Below are 23,662 nucleotides of genomic sequence, written 5' to 3'. Positions count from 1 at the left end.
TCTAAATCAGCCAGGCCTATACATATACATGTGCAAATGAATAAGTATTAATAAAAAATTATAAATAATATAAATAAAAAAGGCTTTGCTACATCAAATAGGTTTAACAACAGGCCATGGACTATGGCGGTAGATTGTTTCAATAAAGTAGTTGAACTCTAGCTCAATACATGCATTGTTTTAGGTAATAACTTTGCTTAATGTAAAGGTCAGTAACCCAAAGTGCAATATAGGCTACAGACAAGACACTAATGTTTTTATATAACAGATATGCTCCAAAACAATGCAATGTGTCCTCTCACTCCATACAATAGGCTAGGCTACAGTCAGTGCCTCACTCTAACTCACGGGTAGCTTGGTAGGCTACCACTAGCTAGCCTTTAGCTTATCACCTCTGCTCTACCACTGATGTTAGCCAGCTAGCTAAATACACTTGTCATGCAATATTGAATTCATGAATGCGAGCAAACACTCACTGGCTATCGCATTACATTACAGTCATTTAGCTGACGCTTCGCCAGAACTCACAAGTGCATCTCCTTACTAAAGGCCGATTTAAACTTCTGCGTAAAATCGACGCCGTAGCCTTGCGTCGGCCCGCGTGGGCCCGCCTTGCCTACGGATAGGGTTGACGTGCACATCTCCAAAAATGTAAGAACGCGTCAGTTTCTACGCAACCGTAAGCTCTGTGATTGGTCCGCTTGGTAGCACATGATTCCGACAAGATTCCGACTCTCTCGTAGGCCAAAATGCGGAAGCCATGACAGAAATGTCATTTACTTTTTCTGTAATTACTTATTAATAAACATTTGAAAAATTATGATAACCATCGTATTATCTTAGTTTAATGTCATTTCAATGCATCATAGAACTTTTATTTACAACAAGCATAACAACAAAAAGATCGCTATTATGCCGCTTTGAGCTTTGAGCTCCGTTGAGTTCCTAACCGGAAGAGGCACAGCACAGGGGCATAGAAAACACACTGCCACCTAGCGATGTGACGGTGTAATTGCAGCGTGGCCTACGTAGAAGTGTAAAGTGCGAGACCCCTTACGTAGGCTACGTAAGCTACGCACGTAAATTCGACGCAGAACTTTAAATCGGCCTTAATACAAGTGACTATGAGCATACTCCGGTGCTGAAGGCATAGAATGCGAATAGCAAGCTAAAAATACAATAGGTCATTAAGAGGGAGAATCTATTAGATAAACGAGAACTAACTTAGGCCTACAGCTGTGCCAGTGAAACGAATGATCCTCACTTCAAAACGCAACGTATGGCATGGGTACAGCCAACGTTAAACTCGTATAACTTACCCTGCTGAGGGTAGCTTTTAATGTGACGATTTCGGTCGAGTCGTTTTCTCCGCCTCCACCATGATTTAAATGTAGCCGCCGCGGCAGCTCCGCAAGACAGCGTGGCGTGCGTCAACACGACACTCAAGTAGGTTTGTTATGGAACAAGACCCGACGAATCGATAATGGAATTTGTCGCCAACAAATTTCATTATCGATTTTTATCGATTTCATCGATTCGTTGTTGCAGCCCTATACTGTAACTTCAAGTATTTTCAACACAACAAAAGTAAACAGTTAAACAATATGAAGTGCTTTTAAAGTAGTACTGAAATAGTGCCTGTACTTCCACTGTGAAAACGCCACGTTCACCTCAGAACACTCGGGACTCGCCATTGCTGCGTGTATCTCTCTGATAGTTTGAGTGTGTGTGTGATGCTGTGCGCGTGTGTGGTTTGTGTGTAGAAACATCCGCACAACACTGAACTATGGTTGGCTTACCATGACATTTTCTCTACCATAGCCAATCATGATCACTTAAGCGGTTGTCTCGCCCCTCCCCTCCCCCCTCTCCAACAAACAAACAAAAAACACCTTTGCAGCTGTGACTAAGGTCGGATGACAATGAGAAGCTTCAGTAGTAACGCGCCGCATTGAATTACCGGTAACGGTAACGGCGTTGTAACGATGGAAATAGTAATTAATTACATTACCCGTTACTGGAAAAAATAACGCTGTTAGTAACGCCGTTTATTTTAACGCCGTTATTCACATCACTGGTCAGTGGTGAGTAGTGAGTGTCAGTGGTGAGGAGTGTGTGTCAGTAGTGAGGAGTGAGTGTGATTAGTGATTTTTTTTCTAGTGACATTTTCAAGCTGACATTCAGGACCAAAGGTTACAGAGCTGAGCAGAGAGACATGCTCCAAGTCTGAACACCACACACACACACATACACGTCTGAACCCCCCTCACATCTCTCTCTTTTTTAAAGTAATTTTTTCTGAGTGGGGCAGTCCCACTCATATTTTTATTTTTTATTTACAGTTACAGTGAAGATTTAGACAGGAAGTATGGGTGAGAGAGAGAGGAGGGATGACATGCAGGATATGTCTCCGGCCGGAATCGAACCGGGGGACCCTGCGGTTACATGGTCAGCGCTTAACCCGCTACGCCACCTAAGCGCCCCCCCCCCTCACATCTCTAACACCACACACTCACTCTGAACACCCCACACACACACACACACACACACACACACACACACACACACACGTCTGACCACCACACTCACTAGTCTGAAACACCACACACACTCACTAGTCTGAAACACCACACACACTCACTAGTCTGAACCACCACACTCACTAGTCTGAAACACCACACTCACTAGTCTGAAACACCACACACTCACTAGTCTGAAACACCACACACACACAAGTCTGAAACACCACACACACACACGTCTGAACACCACAAACACAAGTCTGAAACACCACACACACACACGTCTGAACACCACACAAACAAGTCTGAAACACCACACACACACACAAGTCTGAAACACCACACACACACGTCTGAACACCACACACACATGTCTGAACACCACACACACACACACACACACACACACACACACACACACACACACGTCTGACCACCACACACACTCACGTGTTTGGCCAGCTCCGCCATGTCTGTGTGTTTCTCGGCGCGGGGGCGAGGGGGCGTGGCCTGGTCCGACTGGGAGGAGGAGGAGCCAGCGGGGCTCTGGGAGGGGGGGGACAGGAACCTCTGGGAGGGGGGGGACAGGAACTTCCCGTAGGGGCTCCTGAAGGGCGAAAACCTGTCAGAGGAGGGGGTCCAGTCCCCGCAGGAGGAGGAGGGGGAGGGGCCGGGGGACGGGGACGCCGACCTGGAGGCGGGGGACGTGGTTGCCGTGGTTACCGTGGCGGCCCGGTCAGCGATCCACTGGCGTACCTGGAAACAGGAAGAGGTGGTGGTGGAGGAGGACATAAGGAACTGTCGTCAGGAAAAAGGTAAACAAGACTGGATCATTAACACTAGAACAGTCGTGGGTGGGGTCATTTAACACTAGAACAGCCATGGGTGGGGTCATTAACACTAGAACAGCCATGGGTGGGGTCATTAACACTAGAACAGCCATGGGTGGGGTCATTAACACTAGAACAGCCATGGGTGGGGTCATTAACACTAGAACAGCCGTGGGTGGGGTCATTAACACTAGAACAGCCATGGGTGGGGTCATTTAACACTAGAACAGCTGTGGGTGGTGTCATTTGACCCTGTGAGTAAAAAAATTCATTATCATCGCACTCGATCAAATTTCAGGACCCTCCTTTCATGACTTTTCCTAGATATGTGCGTTCTACCACCCAGTATCCTTACATTTTCAAAATGACATCAGGATAAGCTAGTATGAAGCTATTTAGCAGTTTTTCTGTGTAGGAGGCAGGCTAATTTACAAGACGCACCAACAAGTGGTCTTTGTGTGTAAGTCGCAGCTTCCCATAGTAAAGACTATGGCCATTTGACCCCCCGAGGCGGCTCTTATAGTAGGTGTAGGTGTTCTAGTTCTAGTAGGTGTTCTAGTGTTAAAACACAAACAAACGACAGGCAAACATACATGCACAGTTTTAAGAGTTTAAACTCAACCATCTGCCTACACACACACACACACACACACACACACACACACACACACAGCCCTACTACACCATGTGAATCTGTCTTCCCCCACACAGTGTTGCAGCAGAACAGATTAATCATGTGGTGGAATGTGACATTTTCCTCCCTGCCACCCCAATCACCCCAGTGTGAGGCGGCACCTGGCCCTCTCTATAGTGAACATGTCAGACAGGAAGGATGGTCCAATCAGTGACCAGGCCTGCCCCGTGTGACTCTACTGCCTGTCTGACAGCCCAGCCACTTACCTTGGAGAACAGTGTCTGTCTGTGTGCCTGGCTCTGTCCGGGCTGGAAAACACACACGCATGCGGCCAACTTAACATGGTCTACATGAGACATACTCATTCACACCTAGAATTATTTAGAATTTAGCCAGACGCTTTTAATCCAAAGCGATTTACAATTACAGATTAACAGAGAGACATTCCTCCCTGGAGTAACTGAGGGCTAAGTGCCTGACTGAAGGGCTCACTCGTGGTGGTGTTCCCAGGTGGGATTTGAACTCACAAGCTTCCCATCACCAGTCCAACTCACTATCCACTAGACGACCACTACCCCACGTGAGATGTGAGACACCTGACTGTGAGACACCTGTGATGTGAGACACCTGGCTGTGGTGTGAGACACCTGTGATGTGAGACACCTGTGGTGTGACACTAGGATTAGGCGTAAGTGTGGTTTAGTCCAGGACTAGGCTTCAGTGTGGTTTAGTCTTTAGTCCAGGACTAGGCTCTTGCCTTCTCTGTGAAAGCGGCCCACTGCCTCCCTGCTGATCTGTGTCTCTAGAAGAGCGCTCTGCTAAGCCTCGCTGACTGATAACGTTCCCATTGTAGCTCTCTCTTCTCTTTCCACTGGATTTCACAGAATTGCCCCATTGTAAAATTACACACTGCAGCACCACAGAACAAGCCACATTTAACTAGGCTATGGACTATTAATTATATGGCAAACTCGGTCAGCCCCGCGAGCACAGAATTATCCCAAACTGCAGGCGAAAGGAGGAGACCCTAAAGTACTTATTAAAGAACATTTCTGTTTTTTTTTGCTGAATGCAATGTATCATTTCCCATTGAATTCCATGTCGACCTACAACGGCCTCACTAGAGATAATGAGCACATTGGGACACTGGCTGATCAATCAACACGCATAATTGTGCACAGAGCAGCCAGAATTACCCCCTGATTTAGTAATTATCAATATAGATAGATATGTAGATAGATAGATATGTAGGTAGATAGATAGATAGATATAGATACAGTAGATAGATAGATACAGTAGATAGATAGACAGACAGACAGACAGATAGACAGACGCAGTACATACACAGATAGACAGATAGATAGACAGATAGATAGATAGATAGACAGATAGATAGATAGATAGATAGATAGATAGATAGATAGATAGATAGATAGATAGATAGATGCAGTTAGCTCAGCAGCAGCTCACAACACAAACAACAACAACAACAACAACAACAGAACAAAGTGACAACATAATTGCCAACTTGGCCTCCCCAGACATATTATTATTATTATGTCTGGGGAGGCCAAGTTGGCAATGATGTTGTCTCTTTATGTTGTTTTATATCTTCCATGTGGATGGATGTGATGTGAAGGGAGAGGAGTACCTTGCTCTTGGCTGGACTGGGAGTGCCCAGCTCAGACTCGCCCCCTCCTCCAGGCCTGCCCTGCCCCGTGTGGTCAGCCTCCTCGTCAACGGCCTCCTCCCTGGGGCCGCTTTGGCCAGGAGAGGGGGTGGGGGTGGTGGTTCCAACCCTGGAAGACTGGGGCGTGTCCGTGCGTGTCACAATCCCCGGTGTCGGCGGGGGCAACATGGGGCCAGCGAGGAGGGAGGGGGGGGGCTTGGAAGGCGCGGCGGCGATGTCGTTGGACATCCCAGCGGAAGTTCTAATCTGAGGTAAGGCCGACGCCTTGCTGTCGCCAGATCTGCTCTGAGCGGCGGGAGGAGGGGGGGGCATCAGGTGCTGGGGGGTCAGGGGGGGGTTGGGGACGGGGCGGAACTGGGCGACGACAGGGGGGTGGTTGGGGACGGGGCGGAACTGGACAGGGGGGGCTGGGGGTGGCCCTCTACTGACCGAGCCCTGCGTCTGGTCTCTCTGGTCACACACATGCCCCCCCGCGTGGCCCGCAGCAGACAACGTTGTTGTTGGTGTTGTTGTTGTGATGTTTTTGTGATGTTGTTGTGATGTTGTTGTGATGTTTTCCCTACGACTGCTGGGGCTACTGGCCTTCGTGGTGGCGGGGGAGGTGTTGGGCTGCCTGGACACCCCCGGCAGGAGGGAGGGGGGGTGTTTGAGGAGGGGCGTGTCGCCGCGTTTGATCAGCAGCAGCTTCGGGTCGATGGCGCCGGAGGAGGAGAGCGTTGTGGAACCGGACGCCTCTGGTTTGGTCTCTGCTGTTGTTGTTGTTGTCGTTGGTGGGGGGGGGGTCACTCTAACATCCTGGGCCTTCTGCGCCGGGGTCGGGTCCGGAGCTGGACATGAGGGGGGGGGAGGATCTTTGGTCCCTTGGTGAGAGGAGACGCAGGGAGGCTCAGGTCGTTGTGTCGTGTTCAGAGGTGTGACCGCCCGCTTCGCCGCCACCGTCACGCTCGGTCGTTGACTGACGGGGGTAGCCTCCGTGAGAATTTGGGCGTCAGTCAGAGAATTAGAGGAGGAGGAGATATTAACCCCCTCTTTCTCTTTCTGGTGTGAGACGGTTATTGTGGTCTCCCGGCATGGTGGTGGTGGAGGTGCTGCACTGGTGTCTGTCTGTCCAAGATGGCCGACAGTCAGAGTGGACGCGTCTGAATCTGACCCCGGGACAGTTTGAACTAAACCAAAGTGTCTCGCCTCCTCCGCACTTTCGACCGCGGGGTTTTCTAGCAGCCCTACGTTTGAACACGCCTCCTCCGCTTCGGAAAGTCTCACGTCGGAACTCACGTCCTGTCGGGAGACAGCGAGCGCTTTGTCGTGGTAGTGGCTTGTTTGAGAGAGAGAGGACAGCGGCGAGGTGCTGTGGTCCTGGACCTCCATTCCTTCCATGCAGTTCTCGGCGTGTAAAAGAGGATCGAACAGGTTGACCTCGTAGCTGGGGGAGAGAGGCAGCTCCGCGCAGCAATCGCCGCCGACCACCTCCGTCACGCACTCCTCAACGAGGCCGCAGATCACAAACGCCTCGGCGGCTTCTGCCGAGTCTATTTCCATCTCGTCCGTCCCCAAGTCGCTGAACAACGTTGGTTCCCCGGCAGAAAGTTCAGAGTTCAGTTCATAAACAACAGCAGCAGCATCATCATCATCGTCATCATCATTATCACCACTCTCGTCATCCCCCTCCGCAAGGAGACGCCCATCCACCAGCATCTCAGAGTCCTCTTCCGTACCCATAACAAACACCAGAGCCTCGCTTGGAGCCGTAAGCTCGGAGATCGGCGGTGGGGTCTCGGTCCCGGGTTGTCGTCGGTCAGGATCGGACGTCTCGGGTTCTGCGGCGGAGAGATCGGTCTGCCCCCCTGAGCCACCCGGCTCTGCGCAGGAGAGGTGGACAGGAGGAGGGGTCGTTGTCGGCCTTCCCGGTAGAACGGGGCTTTGCGATCCGACGATAAGGCCGGACGAGGGCGGCGTGGCCGTCTCCTCCGTCTCCTCTATCCCGCCCGTCTCCGTCTCCGCCTCGGCTGGGTGCCGCTGGAGACCTCTGACCTCTCCTCTGTCGGCGGTCGTGTCGGTAGCACCTCCGCTCCCAGAGGAGGAGGAGGAGGGGGGGTGGTCAGAGAGCCCGGCGGCGTGGGTCTCTCTCTGCGCTGGGGGGGGGGTAGTCCGTGTCTTGGACACTTCAGGCGGCGGGGCTGCCGGCGGGACGACTCGTGTCTGTGTGTGTGAACTCTGGAGCGCGACGGCTCCTTCTCCTCTCTCCCTCTCAGCCTCGGGTCTCGTAGCCGCCTCCTCCTCCTCCTGCAGCCCGGCGGCCTCCGCGTCGTTAGCCCCCCGTCTCTCTCCTCCGTAGTCGGCGCTCGAGTTCTGCTGGATGACTTCCGGCTCCGCGGGGAGGTGAGTTTGTTTGCGAACGGGCACCGGGAGAGGGTGAGGGAGAGGGAGAGGCAGCTCAACGTTTGGGCGAGCGCCCGTTCTCCGCTCCTCCTCTGTGACGTCGGGCCGAGGTAACTGAGCGAGCTGCTCCACGTCGCCTCTCTCGTCTTCTTCTTCTGCGTGGTCTTCTCTGAACCCGTCGTCTGCTGTAACTGCCGCGGCGGAGTTAAAGGGGGCGGCTGTGGAGCCGGAGGAGCAGGGCTGACACTTTGGGGGTTGTGGCGGTTGGGGTTCAGAGAGGAGGTGGATGATATGTTTGGCCGGGTGTTCCCCCCCTGTCCCAGTCTCTGCTTTATATTCCATTGTCTCTCTCTCTGGGGGGGGGAGAGGAGGAGGAGGCAGCTGTGCCTTGTCTGCCCCCCCCTCACCACCACCACCACCTCCACCACCAGCACCACCTCCACCACCACCACCACCACCACCAGGGGGGCCCTGGGCTGGGATCCCCTCAGTCCTGACAGCCTCTCTGCAGTGTAAACCTTCCACTGCCCCGTCCGTCTGTGCGTCAGACCAGAGCCCTCCAGACTGAGGCAGCTGGGGTCTCGACTGCGACTCTGCTTGAGAGAGACCGGAAACGTCCTTGAAGGATCGAGATGATGATGATGACGGTGGTAGCAGTGGTGATCCCCCGTGGTGATGGAGTGACCCGCCCTCAGTGCCCCTATCCAACATGGACGCCTCTTCCTCCAGGCTGTCTTTAGTAGTGTTGCCGTTTGGGCGAGGAGTCTCTGACGCGGAGGAAGAAGACGACGATATCGTCTCGTCTGCGCCTCTCTCCGGTGTGTCGACCGATGGCGGTGGCGGGAGGAGGGTAGCAGCGGCAGCAGCGACCGGCTGCAAGGCATGCTGGGACGGCCCGACCGCATCCTGAGCGGCCTGGGGGGGGTCGCCTCCGCCCAGCACATCAGCAGCCGGAGGGGTGCCCTGCTGCACCTCCTCCACCCCAGAGCCCCTGCCCTCCTGGCTGGCCTGGCTACACACTGCACCTGGGAGGGAGGGGGGGGGGAGAAAGAGAGAGGGAGGGAAGGTGGGAGAGAGAGAGAGAGGGAATGTGGAAGAGAGAGAGGTAAGGAGAGAGGTGGAGGGAAGGAGAGAGAGGGGGGGAGAGAGGTAAAGAGAGAGAGGGTGGAAGAGAGAGAGAGGTAAGGAGAGAGAGAGAGGGAGGGAAGGTAAGGAGAGAGAGAGGGAGGGAAGGTTAAAGAGAGAGAGGGGGGAGAGAGAGAGAGAGGGAGGGAGGGAAAGTGGAGGAGAGAAAGGTAAGGAGAGAGAGAGGGAGGGAAGGTGGAAGAGAGAGAGGGGGGAGAGAGGGAGACACAGATGGAGGGAAGGTGGAAGAGAGAGAGAGAGAGAGAGAGAGAGGGGGGGGGGAAGATAGGTAAAGAGAGAGAGAGGGGGGGGGAGAGATAGGAAGGAGGGAGATAAGAGTGAAGAGAGAGGAGGGAGAGGAGAGAAGGAGTCATTATGCCGTCCTGACTAGGGGCTGACAGACCATAATCACCATCACAAGGAATGTACACACTCATGCATACACAGTTCAATACATGGTGGAGCTAGGTATTCACTCATTTTGGATATGAATATTTAACAACAACAAACATGGCAGCAAACCGCTGCATGTTACATAGGCTATTGCACAAAACATGTCCACATTTAATTTAATAATGTCCCTGTATGGGAAAAGACACCTGTCCAACTACCAACTAGCCAGCGTCTAGCCAAGCCGAAGGATTCCACGTGTCTCACCTGACTGTGGTGTGGGACACAAATCTTCTGTGCTTTCCACTTCCAGGGTGCTGAGATTATGGACCCCAGCACATATTCTGAGGAGAAAGGGACATTGTGGTTAAAGCACCCTAACCCATAACTCCACCACACACTACTTCCCTCCACTTCCTTGTGCTCCACTGAGCAGCATTGTTTCAGCCTCCATGGAATAAAGGAAGGAAGCGTTCACTCTTTACTCAGCGTGTGCAACTTGACTTGGATGTGGGCACTGTGCATTAGTTAGTTACTGGACAAATGAATGAATGAACGTGGAAAAGATGCGCTTGAAACGTTATTAACGCAGACAACAAGTTCCCTTTGTTTTTTTTACGCACGCGTTTGGCTCACATGACTTCTCGTTGTCTGTCTGACCACCACAGCTAAACGTGACATTATTAATCCCAAATCCTCACGCGCTTACTTTGCAACCGGTAAACACGCACGCGGGCCTGCCCTGCAGCCATTCATTTCAGATCAGTGTGTTCCCCAACAGTTTGCACACAAAAAACGCAAATGAAAGTAAGTCGTTGCAATCTATTTACCTAATCTGAGCACAGTTTCATTTTAATTTCCAGCGGCAGTTCTTTCTCGGTGGACTTGCAAAAAAATTGCTAAGACTCGCTGAGACTCGGCAAACTAACAATGTTTCCGTTCGGCTCGCCAGAGAGTAGGGTGTTTGGATAACTGTTGATTTGTGTGATCAGGCAAGCAAGCTGTGTATAATAGCAGCACTTGGAGCGGGTAGCTTATGTGCTAGTTGCCCATACAGTTGCAGCCGCCTATAGATAGCAGCTAGAGAGTAGTTGGCAAATGCATTCAACCGGGCGCGCACGCGCCTCGTCCCACTCGAAGTTATGTAATGCACTAGATGGGGCCTTTATAAAATTCGTTTGATATGTTTGCTCTGGAAGAGAGGCGTTTAAAAAAAAGTCGCATTAAAATCCCAAAAACCCCGCTTCCCCACGCACGGCCGAGGGGAACAATCACTCGTGACGTCATTGCGCGGGGTCAAATAATAACCAACAAAAGCTACACATTGAAAAATCGTGCATGAACAACTTTACTGTGTCTAAATTATTCCCTTGAACATTATAATTGACAAAAATAAATTATTAACTCTACAAGCTAATGTTTAAAAAAAAAATGTTATAATGACTACAGGGGGGGACAAAGGGGCCTCGAGACACACGACTGGAGCTTCCTCGTGAAGTGACGCGCAGAAACGGTGGCAGCACGCGCCGATGGCGCAAACCCTTTCGCGCCGTTAGAGCCATAGCAACGACCCGCCATAGCAACGACCCGGAGCGGGAACAACTTTGTAAATGCGTTGTCATTGCTCCGGTATGTGTGTAAGAGGTGACTTAGTCCGCTGGAGAGATATTTCTGCACCCAGAATAATACCGGTCGCTTGCGCATTTGTTGCCAGTGTGTCCCTCCTCGTCCCGCCGCTAACATGTCCGCCCCCCCCCTAGTGGGCCCCCACTACTTCCTCCATGGCCCCCCTCCACTCACGGCCGCCATCTTAAGTTCCCACCTACCTGAAAATTTCCGAGCAGTTTTCTTTTACTAAATTCTTATTGAAGGAGTCGTCATCCGCATAAAATCGTTCTCAATCCGTGATGATAGTATTCCGAACTGCCTCTCGGTACCCAACGAGGTATAGGAAGGTCCGTGGGAAGAAGGTAAAACACGGACCGAGTAGAGAGTGGGTTCGGCTCGCCGAATCTAGCGGTTGCGGGGAGGAGACTTTAGACGCAGCGAAATGGTGGAGAGCCACTGCTGACAAACCAGAAGAAAGTATTATCTCGCGAGAAGAGAGCCACTGCTGACAGAGTGCAGAAGAAAGTATTGTCTCGCGAGAAGTTGCCCGGCGCGCCAGTGACACACAGTTGTAGGATAGTTATATTTAATAACCTGAATCATATATATAAAAAAATAAAAACATTAATGGAATTGACAGTGTAAATTAAAATTAGGTTGTCGTGAGTATTTTTCTTTGTCCTAAACATTGCCATTCATTGCCATCCTTCAACACAGTTGTCCTGTACCACACAGTACCAAGACTGCACAAACGTTGTATAAACACACTATGTGTATGGCATTCAGTTATAAAGACTTATCCAGTTGCATTCTCTTTCAGGGATCCTCACTGTTCTGCAATGAATGCATTTCTATTAAATGTGTAGCCCCCTTCATTTGATGTATCTGTATTTCTACAGACAATAATTTCAAGATTTTCACTCTTATGAGCTTATTGTCAACTATAGCCTACTATGTGATCACTGACACCTTTCAAAAAAAATAATCCTTTGACTCTCATGTCATGACCAATCATTTAAAAACGACTTCACCCAAAGCTTATTGTCAACTGTAGGCCTACTGTGTGATTATGGACTCATTTAGAAAGTGATCCCTGTTCTTTAGCTTGTCACCTTTATAGACGTCAAATGTACATTTTAGGGTGTTTTTCTGAATGTGTCGTTGTTTAATTATCTAACAGTATTTACACAAGAGGTGTTCCCCTGGGTTGTCTGCTGGGAGCCTACACCTTGAATCCAGTGAGTGTCTATCAATTGCACTATGCACACTAGCAGAATGTATCCAGATGGCGTTTACAGGGTGAATACTGTTACTACAGCATCACAGCAATTATTTGTTACAGAACAGAGCAGACATATCGGTAGGCTACTGAGTATGATCACAGTTAGATTGTAAATGTCTGAGTTGCTTTATATCTTGACCTAATCCTGATTTTTTCGACAGTGCAAAGAAAGACAATATGATGAAGACCAATGATGATGTCATGGTGTAGTAGTGGTCGTCCCTATGGTGCTGGTGTGTAGAAATGCCAGTGGAGACGACAAGAAACAAACAAACAAACACAACCGACACAATAAAGTAACCAACAATTCATTTAATAATTATTCTTTGTGGTCTCTAGGGGAAGGGGTTTGAAAGGTATAAAATGGTCTTATTAAAATAATCGACCCAAACATCTTCCTCCTCTCAGGTACCCTCAGTCCAGTTGTGTGTACAAGCAAGTTCTCTGATTCTTCTCTCCGCGGTCCCAGTAGATGTCCAAGTCGTCCGTGTTACATAACTTATCTTTCTTCATGGAGCATCTCTGTGACTTCGACCAGCAGGCTTTTCATAGTCCTGAATGTGATGCGATACACAGACGTCAACACACATAATCCTACCTCTCAGATCTGATTCATAAAGAGGCCAGAGGTTGCTATGGTTACATCTTACGTTCACAAGCATCGAATTTCTCTGTGAAGCAAGCAAGCCTTTTAAAACTTTGTCTTTTTTGTTTTTTTGCTTGATCGGAAACAACTTGTTACTAACAGGGGGAGTGCATTGGTGATACCTGAAACAATGACAAATAACATAAAAACAGTGAATATATTTATTATCATTATAGAAGATAATTAATGTTAATAATAATAATAATAATAATAATAATAATTACAAAGGCAATTTCACTAGACTACTATATTCTGGTCCTGCTCATACATTGAGGCAGAGAGGAGAATGGGAAACAGTTTTTTTTTTCCTTTTTTTTTCTTCATATAAGTCTTAAAATATCATCCACCCACCATGACACACAGATCATCATCAATTGCATTGTTTAAAAACAATGGCGATGCTTATATCACACAGAAGTGGAGGGTCATATTTGGGAAGAGCAGAAAAGAACTGAGGTACAAGATGCGTACTGTGTGTTTTTATAGACTTAGAATCTTCATAAGTTTCATCATCAGTAATCTAACAGTCTTTCACACAATGACAAAGGACACAACCAGAAAACCATAGAAATATACCTTGCTACCATATTTCTTTTTGACCTCATCCAGGTTAACGGCCCCCGGCCTAACATGTCTGAACAGTACGCAGAGGGCTTATTTTATACACCCCCATGAGATAAACCCAGGGGAGGATGAACCGTTCGCCTATACACAGAAAGTGCGCCTCCTTTTACAATTCACCTCTCATCCCACCTAAAAAAAAAAAAGCTTACTGAAAACATGATCATCGTATTCAACTGGCGGAAAAACCTTTTTTTCCTCTGCCTTTTTTTTTGTAGCATTATTGGATATCATAGGACGACCTGACCCCCAGCGTAAAAAATAAAAAAAAGAAAAGAAAAGAAAAACACTAGGATGCACAGAGGAAACCATGTACCTTAAAATTGCACTGATAGAACCATTGTGGGTAAATGTTCATTCATCCCCCCTCCCTCCATTGCTTTCATCCCCAGCCAATCATGAGCAGCCGTGACGGGGACTGGAGCTGTGATTGGTCTTGAGCCTGAGTGAGCTGGGTGTCGCTATTAGTTCCAAAAGGGCTCTTTCTCCCCCCACCCACCCACACAGAGAGAGCAGCACAGTATAATCCTGGGGGGTGGGAGGGGGGGCGGGGCTTGTTCAAGAGGGAGGGTGTGGCTACAGAACGTTCAGATAGAAATGTACAGAGTAGAACAGTTATGGGGTGTCCGTCATATAGAATATAGGCGCGTGTGTGTGTCAGCTCTATGCCTTACATTTCTACCTGCAACGTTGTGGAACGTTTCACCTCACTGGAAAGTGAAAAGCAGACATCTACCCCCCCCCCCACGCGGACGTTTCCCGTGAAACCCCTCCTCCATCCCTCCTCCCTCCCTCCTCCGTCCCTCCTCCCTCCCTCCCTCCGCCAGTCTCTGTCCCCCTGTACTATCTGGACTCCCCGTCTTTGTGGTGGGCGTGGGTGTAGATGGACATGTCCCCCGGCCCCCCCCCTCCTCCGCCCCCCCCGAACCTGGAGCCTCCGCCTCCGCGGGGCGGCGGGGGGGACGACCTGCTGGTCACCACGGAGGGGATGAGCGGAGGGGGCCCCCCCCCCAGGGTCAGGGCGCCCACCAGGCCCGCGGGGGTCTTGGCCAGGATGCCGTTGGGGACGTGGTGGGGGTGGAGCGACTGCAGGCGGGAGTACAGGGCCGCCTGGTGGTGGTGATGGGAGGGGGGCGCCCCCCCCCCGGCCCCATGGGCGAGGAGCCCCTGGTGGAGCTGCTCCAGGTGGGCCGCCGCCTGGCCCGACAGGTGGGGGGGCGGGGGGCCCGCGGCGGCCGACAGGTGCGGGTGGTGGGCGTGGGGGTGCATGCCGAAGTAGCGCGCCCTCTCGAAGTCCTCCCTCAGGATCTGGGCGCGCTGCTGCTCCTCGTCCACCAGCGCCCCCAGCCCGGGGTGGCCCCGGTCGAAGTGGTGCGCCATCAGGCCGAACTCCTGTCTGGCCGCTGCTGCTGCCGCTGCTGAGGAGGGTTGGTGGTGGTGGTGGTGGTGGGGGTTCCCCCCGGCGACCGCTGCCGCCATGGCCGCCACCCTCTCCGCCTCCAGGAAGCGCTGCGCCTGCTGGTGCTGCAGGAGCCGGGTCAGGTGGGGGTCCGAGCGCAGCGCTAGGTGGGGGTCCGCTTGGCGCATGGCCGCCAGCGTGGCCTCCCTGCGCTGCTGCTGCTGCTGGGCGGCGGCCAGCTCCCTCCAGGGGTCCCAGGGGAAGGAGTGGCCCGGGTGCTGGCCGCCGGGGGGCCCCTGGGGGTGGTGGGGGGGCCCGTGAGGGTGGGCGAGGAAGCGCTCCCCCGCCGCGTTCACCACAAGCCCCCCGCCGCCCCCCGCCCCCCCGGCGCCCCCCAGGTAGGCCTCGATGGCGGCGTGGGCGCGGGAGCGCTCCAACAGGGACAGGTGATGCTGGTGGGGGGACTGGTGGGGGTGGGGCGACTGGTGGTGGTGGGGGGACTGGTGAGGGTGGGACTGGGGCTGTTGTTGCTGGTGGGACTGGGGGGGGGGAGGCAGGGGGACGCCACGGTCGCTGGGGGTGGGGGTCAGCGACAGGGTGGAGGAGGGGGTGCTGGAGCGGTGGTGGTGGGGGTGGGGGGGCCGGCTGCTGGGGCGCTCGTAGCTGCTGTTGTTGTTGTGGCCGGGGGCCGCGGAGGGGGGGTGAGGGGGAGGGGGAGGCAGGGAGATGGGGACGGGCTCCGGCTCCTCTTTCCTCTCCTCCTTGACTTTTACCACCGGGGGGAGGAGGAGGAGGGCGGGGGGGGGCTTGGCCCCCGGGGTGGTGGTCCGGTCCCGGTCGGGCTTCTTGCCCTGGGACAGAGAGGTGACGGTGGCCGAGGCTAACGAGGAGGAAGAGGAGGGAGGATGAGGATGAGGAGGAGGAAGAGGAGGAGGGAGGGTACCGTCTCTCTGGGCGTGGGGGTGGGAGTGGGAGGAGGAGGAGGCCTCGCCGTGGTGGCCGTGCCCCTGGGCAGCGGAGGGGGGCTGCTGCTGGCGGGGGTACATGTCCAGCGGGGAGGGGGCGGTGGTGGAGGAAGGCGGGGGCGTGGTGAGCACGGAGGAAGAGGAGGAGCGCGGTCGGTCTCGGTCCGCCGCTGCTAGAGAGGAGGGGCCTTGCGGGGGTCCCCTGGAGGACACCATGGGGAGCGGCGGCCTCTTGTCAACGTCTCTGTCTCTCTCTCGGCGGGTCATGTCCTCGCTAGACCCACTAGCGCCCCCCAGAGGGCCTGCGTGGCCGTTGAGGCTGGAGACGGGGGTGTTGCTGCGGAGCTTCAGAGGCGGGGGGACGGGGGACATCCTCACGGGCGCGCGGCCGTACAGCATGTTGTCTCTGCAGACAGGGATGAGGTTTAACAACTCATACAAACAAATCATCACTTCCCTTTCATCAGGAATCTTCCCTGAAGCCCTGATAACTGCAGTTATCAAGCCTTTACTAAAAAAAAGAAGGGCCGAGACCCATTTGTACTAAACAACTACAGACCCATATCAAACCTTTCCTGTACATGAAAAATAATTGAAATGCTTGCACACGAACAACTTAGCAATTATTTGACCCTAAATGATCTCTTTGATGACTTTCAATCAGGCTTTCGCCCCCTACATAGCACTGACACGGCCCTTATTAAGGCCCTTAATGACCTTCGCGTAAACACAGACTCGGTTTTGGTACTACTAGACCTTAGCGCTGCCTTTGACACTGTAGACCACGACATTCTAATAGATAGACTAACAACCTGGGTAGGACTTTCGGGCATTGCCCTAAACTGGTTTAGTTCCTACCTACAGGACAGAAGCTACTATGTCTCTATTGGCAACTTTGTATCTGACCAAATAAAAATGACATGTGGGGTTCCCCAAGGGTCAATCCTTGGCCCCCTTCTATTCAATCTCTACATGCTTCCATTGGGACACATCATAAAAAAGATAGACAAAATTGCCTATTGAACTATGCAGATGAAACTTAAATCTACATAGCCCTCTCACCGAACGACTATAGTCCCACTGACAATCTCTGTAATTGTATTGAACAAATAAACGCCTGGATGACACAAAACTTCCTCCAACTAAACAAGGGCAAAACTGAGATACTTGTATTCGGTGCACCTGACAAAAGATCGAAAGTCAGTGGAAAACTTGATTCTCTCTCTCTTCAAACTAAAAAACAGGTCAGAAATCTTTGGTGTAATTCTAGACTCCGATCGAAACTTCAACAGACACAAACTCGATAACTAAATCAGCCTACTATCACCTGAAAAACATAACAATGAGAGGTTTCATGTCCAAGCAAGACCTTGAAAAACTATTATTATTATTGTAATGGTCTACTAACAGGCCTATCTAAAGGAGCTGTTAATTAATTGCAGCTCATCCAAAACGCCGCTGCTAGGGTCCTAACAAAAACAAAGAAGTTTGAACACATTACACCATTCCTGAGATCCCTACACTGGCTACCAGTCTCAGAGAATTGAATTCTCCCCCTAATTACATACAAATCACAAAATGGTCTTGGACCAAAATATGTATCAGATCTTCTCCTACCCTATATTCCAGCAAGGCCCCTAAGGTCAGCTGAGACTAATCAGCTAATCATTCCTAGAGTGAAAACAAAACGCGGTGCAGCAGCTTTCAGTCACTCTGCTGCATGCTCCTGGAACAAACTCCCTGAAGGAATCAAACAGGCCCAAACCCTACACATATTTAAAACTAAGCTAAAAACCTTGATGTTCTGCAGCAGTTATGGTTAAACACTAACACTCTATCTATGCCTTCTATCCATTCATTATTATAATCTTTTTATCGTTTTATCTTTTTACTTCTTCTTCTACCTGCAGCAGTTATGAGTTTTATGATCCATAATCTAAGCGCTATAAATTCGCTGCAAAATTAGGCTAAATCTGTTGGCAAATGTAAATGGTAAATGGACTGCACTAATATAGTGCCTTTGTTGCTGCTCCAAAGTGCTTTACAATGGCCTCTCATTCACCCATTCACACACACATTCACAAACCAATGGCGGTAAGCTGCCATGCAAGGCTGGCCTGCTCACTGGGAGCAATTTTGGGGTTCAGTGTCTTGCCCAAGGACACTTCGACATGTGGCCAGCCGGGGCTCGAACCGCTGATCTGCCAACCTTGTGATCATTAGACGGCGACTCTACCTCCTGCACCACAGCCGCCCCTGTAAAATGTGTCATTTTACACTGCGACCTCACACACCGTATCGTGCAAGATAGCGGCTACACACAGACGCAGTACCTGCAAACTCACCAGCCATATCGGAAAGAGCAGCGCTTGAATCTGTTGTATGAAATGTGCTATACAAATAACCTTGCCTTGCCTTGCCTTAAGGGTCAAAGGTCATAGGCCATTTCAACACTCAAAACACTATATATTATAATGACAATATGAATAATAATAATCAGTGCGTAATGTGGTATGATAAACTGCATATATGAGATCAGGAATCCACTAGAGGGTGACTCAAGGATCAAGGATGAATAATCCTACAGCAGGTTGTTGAGGCCATTCTGTGGCACACACACACCCCACCCCCCCCCCCCCCCCCCCCCCACACACACACACACACACACACACCCCTACACACACACCTGTCCTTCTCGGCTTTGATGTGAGGTATCTCTCTCCTCTCCATGTCCTTCCCTCGGTCCCTGTCGTCCCTCTTGTCAACCCCCCCTCCTTTGGCCCAGCTGGGACCGGCGGCGAAGTTGGAGGGGCCCCCCTGGAGCCGGTTCCAGGGGTCGTGAGGATTGGCTAAGCCCCCGACCACCCCCACCGGGGGCTCCTTGTGCCCGAACACAGAGCTGCTCGCTGGGGACGCAGAGAAGAAGAAGAAAGCATCAACATCAGTGTTTGCACTGTATCTCCAGAGACACCTGCTTCCCCCCGCCCCACCCGACTGTTTCTCTTGAGATTTCTACTACCCCCCTTGTACTTGTAATGTCTATCCAGTGTCTACTATAAACATTTTCTTTAAAAAAAACACTCCTAGCACGACGACTGCCAATGGCCGCTGGCCTGAGCTAGATTACTCTTCCTGCTACGACTGGTGGATAGATCATTCACTTACTTAGTCAAATGTATCGATTGTAAGTCGCTTTGGAATAAGGTGTCTGCTAAATGCCAAACATGTAAATGGAAATGTTGTGTTTGAGCGCAGTGAGTTTGTGCTAATACTGGGCCAGTGTCCCCAGACAGAAAATCCTGGACACAGATTAAGCTGTAATGGAGGCGGTTTAGACCGAAAAGTGTCTTGGATGGAAGGCAAGTAATTGAAAGTGGGATGTGGTCCAGGAGGAGGGTTGATACGTGTCCCAGGAGCCACGGCGTGATGGAAGTGTAGGGTAGGGGCGTGATGGAAGGGTAGAGGGGGGGCGTGATGGAAGGGTAGGGTAGGGGCGTGATGGAAGGGTAGAGGGGGGGCGTGATGGAAGGGTAGAGGGGGGGTGTGATGGAAGGGTAGGGGTGTGATGGAAGGGTAGAGGGGGGCGTGATGGAAGGGTAGGGTAGGGGTATGATGGAAGGGTAGGGTAGGGGTATGATGGAAGGGTAGGGTAGGGGTGTGATGGAAGGGTAGAGGGGGGCGTGATGGAAGGGTAGGGTAGGGGTATGATGGTAGGGTAGGGGTGTGATGGAAGGGTAGGGTAGGGGTGTGACGGAAGGGTAGGGTAGGAGTATGATGGAAGGGTAGGGTAGGGGTGTGATGGAAGGGTAGAGGGGGGCGTGATGGAAGGGTAGGGTAGGGGTATGATGGAAGGGTAGGGTAGGGGTGTGATGCAAGGGTAGGGTAGGGGTGTGATGGAAGGGTAGGGTAGGGGTGTGATGGAAGTGTAGGGTAGGGGTGTGATGGAAGGGTAGGGTAGGGGTGTGATGGAAGGGTAGGGTAGGGGTGTGATGGAAGTGTAGGGTAGGGGTGTGATGGAAGTGTAGGGTAGGGGTGTGATGGAAGGGTAGGGTAGGGGTGTGATGGAAGGGTAGGGTAGGGGTGTGATGCAAGGGTAGGGTAGGGGTGTGATGGAAGGGTAGGGTAGGGGTGTGATGGAAGTGTAGGGTAGGGGTGTGATGCAAGGGTAGGGTAGGAGTATGATGGAAGGGTAGGGTAGGGGTGTGATGGAAGGGTAGAGGGGGGGCGTGATGCAAGGGTAGGGTAGGGGTGTGATGGAAGGGTAGGGTAGGGGTGTGATGGAAGTGTAGGGTAGGGGTGTGATGGAAGGGTAGGGTAGGGGTGTGATGGAAGTGTAGGGTAGGGGTGTGATGGAAGGGTTGGGTAGGGGTGTGATGGAAGTGTAGGGTAGGGGTGTGATGGAAGGGTAGGGTAGGGGTGTGATGGAAGGGTAGGGTAGGGGTGTGATGGAAGGGTAGGGTAGGGGGGTGATGGAAGGGTAGGTAGGGGGGTGATGGAAGGGTAGGGTAGGGGTGTGATGGAAGGGTAGGGTAGGGGGGTGATGGAAGGGTAGGGTAGGGGGGTGATGGAAGGGTAGGGTAGGGGGGTGATGAAGGGTAGGGTAGGGGGGTGATGGAAGGGTAGGGTAGGGGGTGATGGAAGGGTAGGGTAGGGGGTGGTGATGGAAGGGTAGGGTAGGGGGGTGATGAAGGGTAGGGTAGGGGTGTGATGGAAGGGTAGGGTAGGGGGGTGATGGAAGGGTAGGGTAGGGGTGTGATGGAAGGGTAGGGTAGGGGGGTGATGGAAGGGTAGGGTAGGGGGGTGATGGAAGGGTAGGGTAGGGGTGTGATGGAAGGGTAGGGTAGGGGGGTGATGGAAGGGTAGGGTAGGGGGGTGATGGAAGGGGTAGGGTAGGGGGGGTGATGGAAGGGTAGGGTAGGGGGGTGATGGAAGGGTAGGGTAGGGGGGTGATGGAAGGGTAGGGTAGGGGGGTGATGGAAGGTAGGGTAGGGGGGTGATGGAAGGGTAGGGTAGGGGGGTGATGGAAGGGTAGGGTAGGGGGGTGATGGAAGGGTAGGTAGGGGGGTGATGGAAGGGTAGGGTAGGGGGGTGATGGAAGGGTAGGGTAGGGGGGTGATGGAAGGGTAGGGTAGGGGGGTGATGGAAGGGTAGGGTAGGGGGGTGATGGAAGGGTAGGGTAGGGGGGTGATGGAAGGGTAGGGTAGGGGGGCGTGATGGAAGGGTAGGGTAGGGGCGTGATGGAAGGGTAGGGGGGGGGGGGGGGGTGTCTCACCCAGGGTGGGGCTGCCCAGACCTCCGAAGGCACCGGTGCCTAGAGCTCCAGAGGAGTGAAGGGGGGAGAGCGGCCGTACGGGTCTGAGAGAGAGAGAGAGGCGAGAGAGAAGGGAGAGAGGGCGAGAGAAGGGAGAGAGGGTGACAGAGAGAGAGAGGGGGGGACAGAGAGAGAGAGGGGAGGGGGGATAGAGAGAGAGAGAGAGAGAGAGAGAGAGAGAGAGAGAGAGAGAGAGAGAGAGGGGGGGGGGGACAGAGAGAGAGAGAGGTAGAGAGAGACTGGTTAAGTTTACTCTTGCAGCATCAGACCTGAGTACATGCACTGCTAGTGTTTTCACTGGGGGCTGCTTGTAGCAGATGTAATCATCACAGCTGACCAACTCATTCTTCTAGACCTGGAGGACTGACAGGAAGCTTCTAGACCAGATGACTGACAGGAAGCTTCTAGACCAGATGACTGACAGGCAGCTTAGTTCTGAGTCAGGTTTAGTCTCCACGGCCTCCATACAGATCAAAGCCAGTTCACAACCAGCGGGTGAGTCAAAGTGGTGCATGTTTATTGAGGGGGTGCGCCACGCGCGGCGCTTTGAAGCTGCTCATACCCAGGTGTGCTGACGGAGTGAGGAAAGAGAGTGTGGCGTTGATGGAGGGATGAAGGGGGAAGAGACGGATTGCCTCCACCTGCGGGAAGAGAAAAAACCACAGGTATGTCAAACCAACATGACCGCACCACATCAGAATGCACACCTCCACAACAAGACTGACATTAGGATGTTCTTGTTTTGAATCGTTTATTATGTCATTTGACTCATATTGCAGAAATCAGTCAGGGATGATTTCAAAGGATGATGAATAAAAAGACCCTCTCTGCTTAATGCTTTAGAAAACATCTGGACTCCAAGACACACTTCTCACTAAAAAGAGGAGCTTTCCCAGACACATCACACCCCTGTAGACCCCTCCCTCCCTCCTTCTCTCCCATCCTCCCTCTCATCCCTCCCTCTCTCCCTTCCTCCACCCCTCCCTCCTTCGCTCCCATCCTCCCTCTCTCCCTCCCTCTCTCTCTTCCTCCACCCCTCCCTCCATCCCTCTATCCTTCTCTCCCATCCTCCCTCACTCCCCTCCCTCTCTCCCTTCCTCCACCCCTCCCTCTATCCCCCCCTCCTTCGCTCCCATCCTCCTTCTCTCTCACCCTCCCTCTCTCCCTTCCACCACCCCTCCCTCCGTCCCTCTATCCCTCCCTACTTCGCTCTCATCCTCCCTCTCTCCCATCCTCCCCATCTCCCTTCCTCCACCCCTCCCTCCGTCCCTCTAAGTGGATGCTGTCACGTCCAGACGTAAACCCAGTCTGTAGTAAAGTGTGTAGACTGCAGACTGCAGTGCAGCAGGCAGCACCCACCAGCAGCGGTGAAGAGGCTGGCAGGCCTGTTGAGGTCGTGGGCAGAGGGCAGCCCCCCCCCGAGGGGCCCCAGAGGGCCCAGGCCCCCCCGCCCCGGGAAGACGGGACAGCAGCTCGTTACGGAAGTCCAGCTTGTGGGGGTCCGCCTGCATCAGCTGAGGGAGGGAGGGAGGGAGTGAGAGAGGGACAGAGGGAGGGAGGATGGGAGGAGAGGGAGGGAGGATGGGAGGGAGGGACAGAGGGAGGGAGAGAGAGGACAGAGGGAGGTAGGAGCGAGGGTGGTGGTTAGTAAACAGTAAACACAACCATATATAGCTTTTTTAAATAACAATGTAAATAGCCATTACATTTGATTACTAATTAAAGTAGTAATTTTACCACATCTGAAAACAGGGTTTTGGAGTCGTCTTCTAATCTAATACTTTCAGTATGCCGGTTTCACAGACAAGGCAGAAGCCTAATCCTGGACTAAATCACACTTTCAATGTAACATCTCCATTGAAGATGCTTTTTAGTCAAATGGTAAATGGATTGACTTATATAGACTGACTTATATAGCTCCTTATTCCAAAGCGCTTTACAAAGAACTCTCATTCACCCATTCACACACACATTCACAGCAAGCTACCATGCAAGGCGCCGGCCCGCTAATTGGGAGCAATTTGGGGTTCAGTGTCTTGCCCAAGGACACACACATTTGGCCAGCCGGGGTTCGAACCACCGATTTGCCAACCTTGCGATCATTAGACAAATTAGACATTACGGTACTCATGACCTCAAGCCGCCCCGCCCCAGTCTTAATCTGTGTCCATGAAACCAGCCCATAGAGTTCTGGATCGGCTTTGAAAGACCAGAAATGTGGATATTCCAACTTCTTACCTTTACTTTCTTCTGGTGGCTC

General features: G+C 52.2%; 2 protein-coding genes across 2 annotated transcripts in view; both read right to left on the bottom strand.

Annotated features, from left to right (window-relative positions):
* The window catches only part of srcap (Snf2-related CREBBP activator protein), a gene marked incomplete at both ends in the record, with an annotated part of 50,132 nt that extends 37,159 nt beyond the window's left edge, over positions 1-12,973 (bottom strand). Inside the window, 7 exons of the mRNA XM_080542521.1 lie at positions 2,973-3,056; positions 3,246-3,320; positions 5,638-5,961; positions 6,259-8,273; positions 8,574-9,080; positions 9,838-9,914; positions 12,894-12,973. Of these exons, the coding sequence (XP_080398647.1) occupies positions 2,973-3,056; positions 3,246-3,320; positions 5,638-5,961; positions 6,259-8,273; positions 8,574-9,080; positions 9,838-9,914; positions 12,894-12,973 (3,162 nt within the window). The remainder of the gene's footprint in view (positions 1-2,972; positions 3,057-3,245; positions 3,321-5,637; positions 5,962-6,258; positions 8,274-8,573; positions 9,081-9,837; positions 9,915-12,893) is intronic.
* Positions 12,974-14,570: 1,597 nt separating this feature from the next.
* On the bottom strand, positions 14,571-23,533 carry fbrs (fibrosin; the record flags this gene model as incomplete). Its single annotated transcript, XM_080542520.1, is given in 10 exon segments — positions 14,571-16,497; positions 18,778-18,997; positions 21,364-21,414; positions 21,417-21,446; positions 21,965-21,994; positions 21,997-22,029; positions 22,032-22,043; positions 22,762-22,844; positions 22,846-22,916; positions 23,525-23,533. Coding segments are annotated over 10 exon segments (2,466 nt in total).
* Between the last annotated feature and the right edge of the window lie 129 nt (positions 23,534-23,662).

The sequence above is a fragment of the Nansenia antarctica genome (genome assembly GCF_963989245.1).
Source record: "Nansenia antarctica genome assembly, chromosome: 11".
NCBI lineage: Eukaryota > Metazoa > Chordata > Actinopteri > Argentiniformes > Microstomatidae > Nansenia > Nansenia antarctica.
This window is presented reverse-complemented; position numbering and strand designations above follow the sequence as displayed.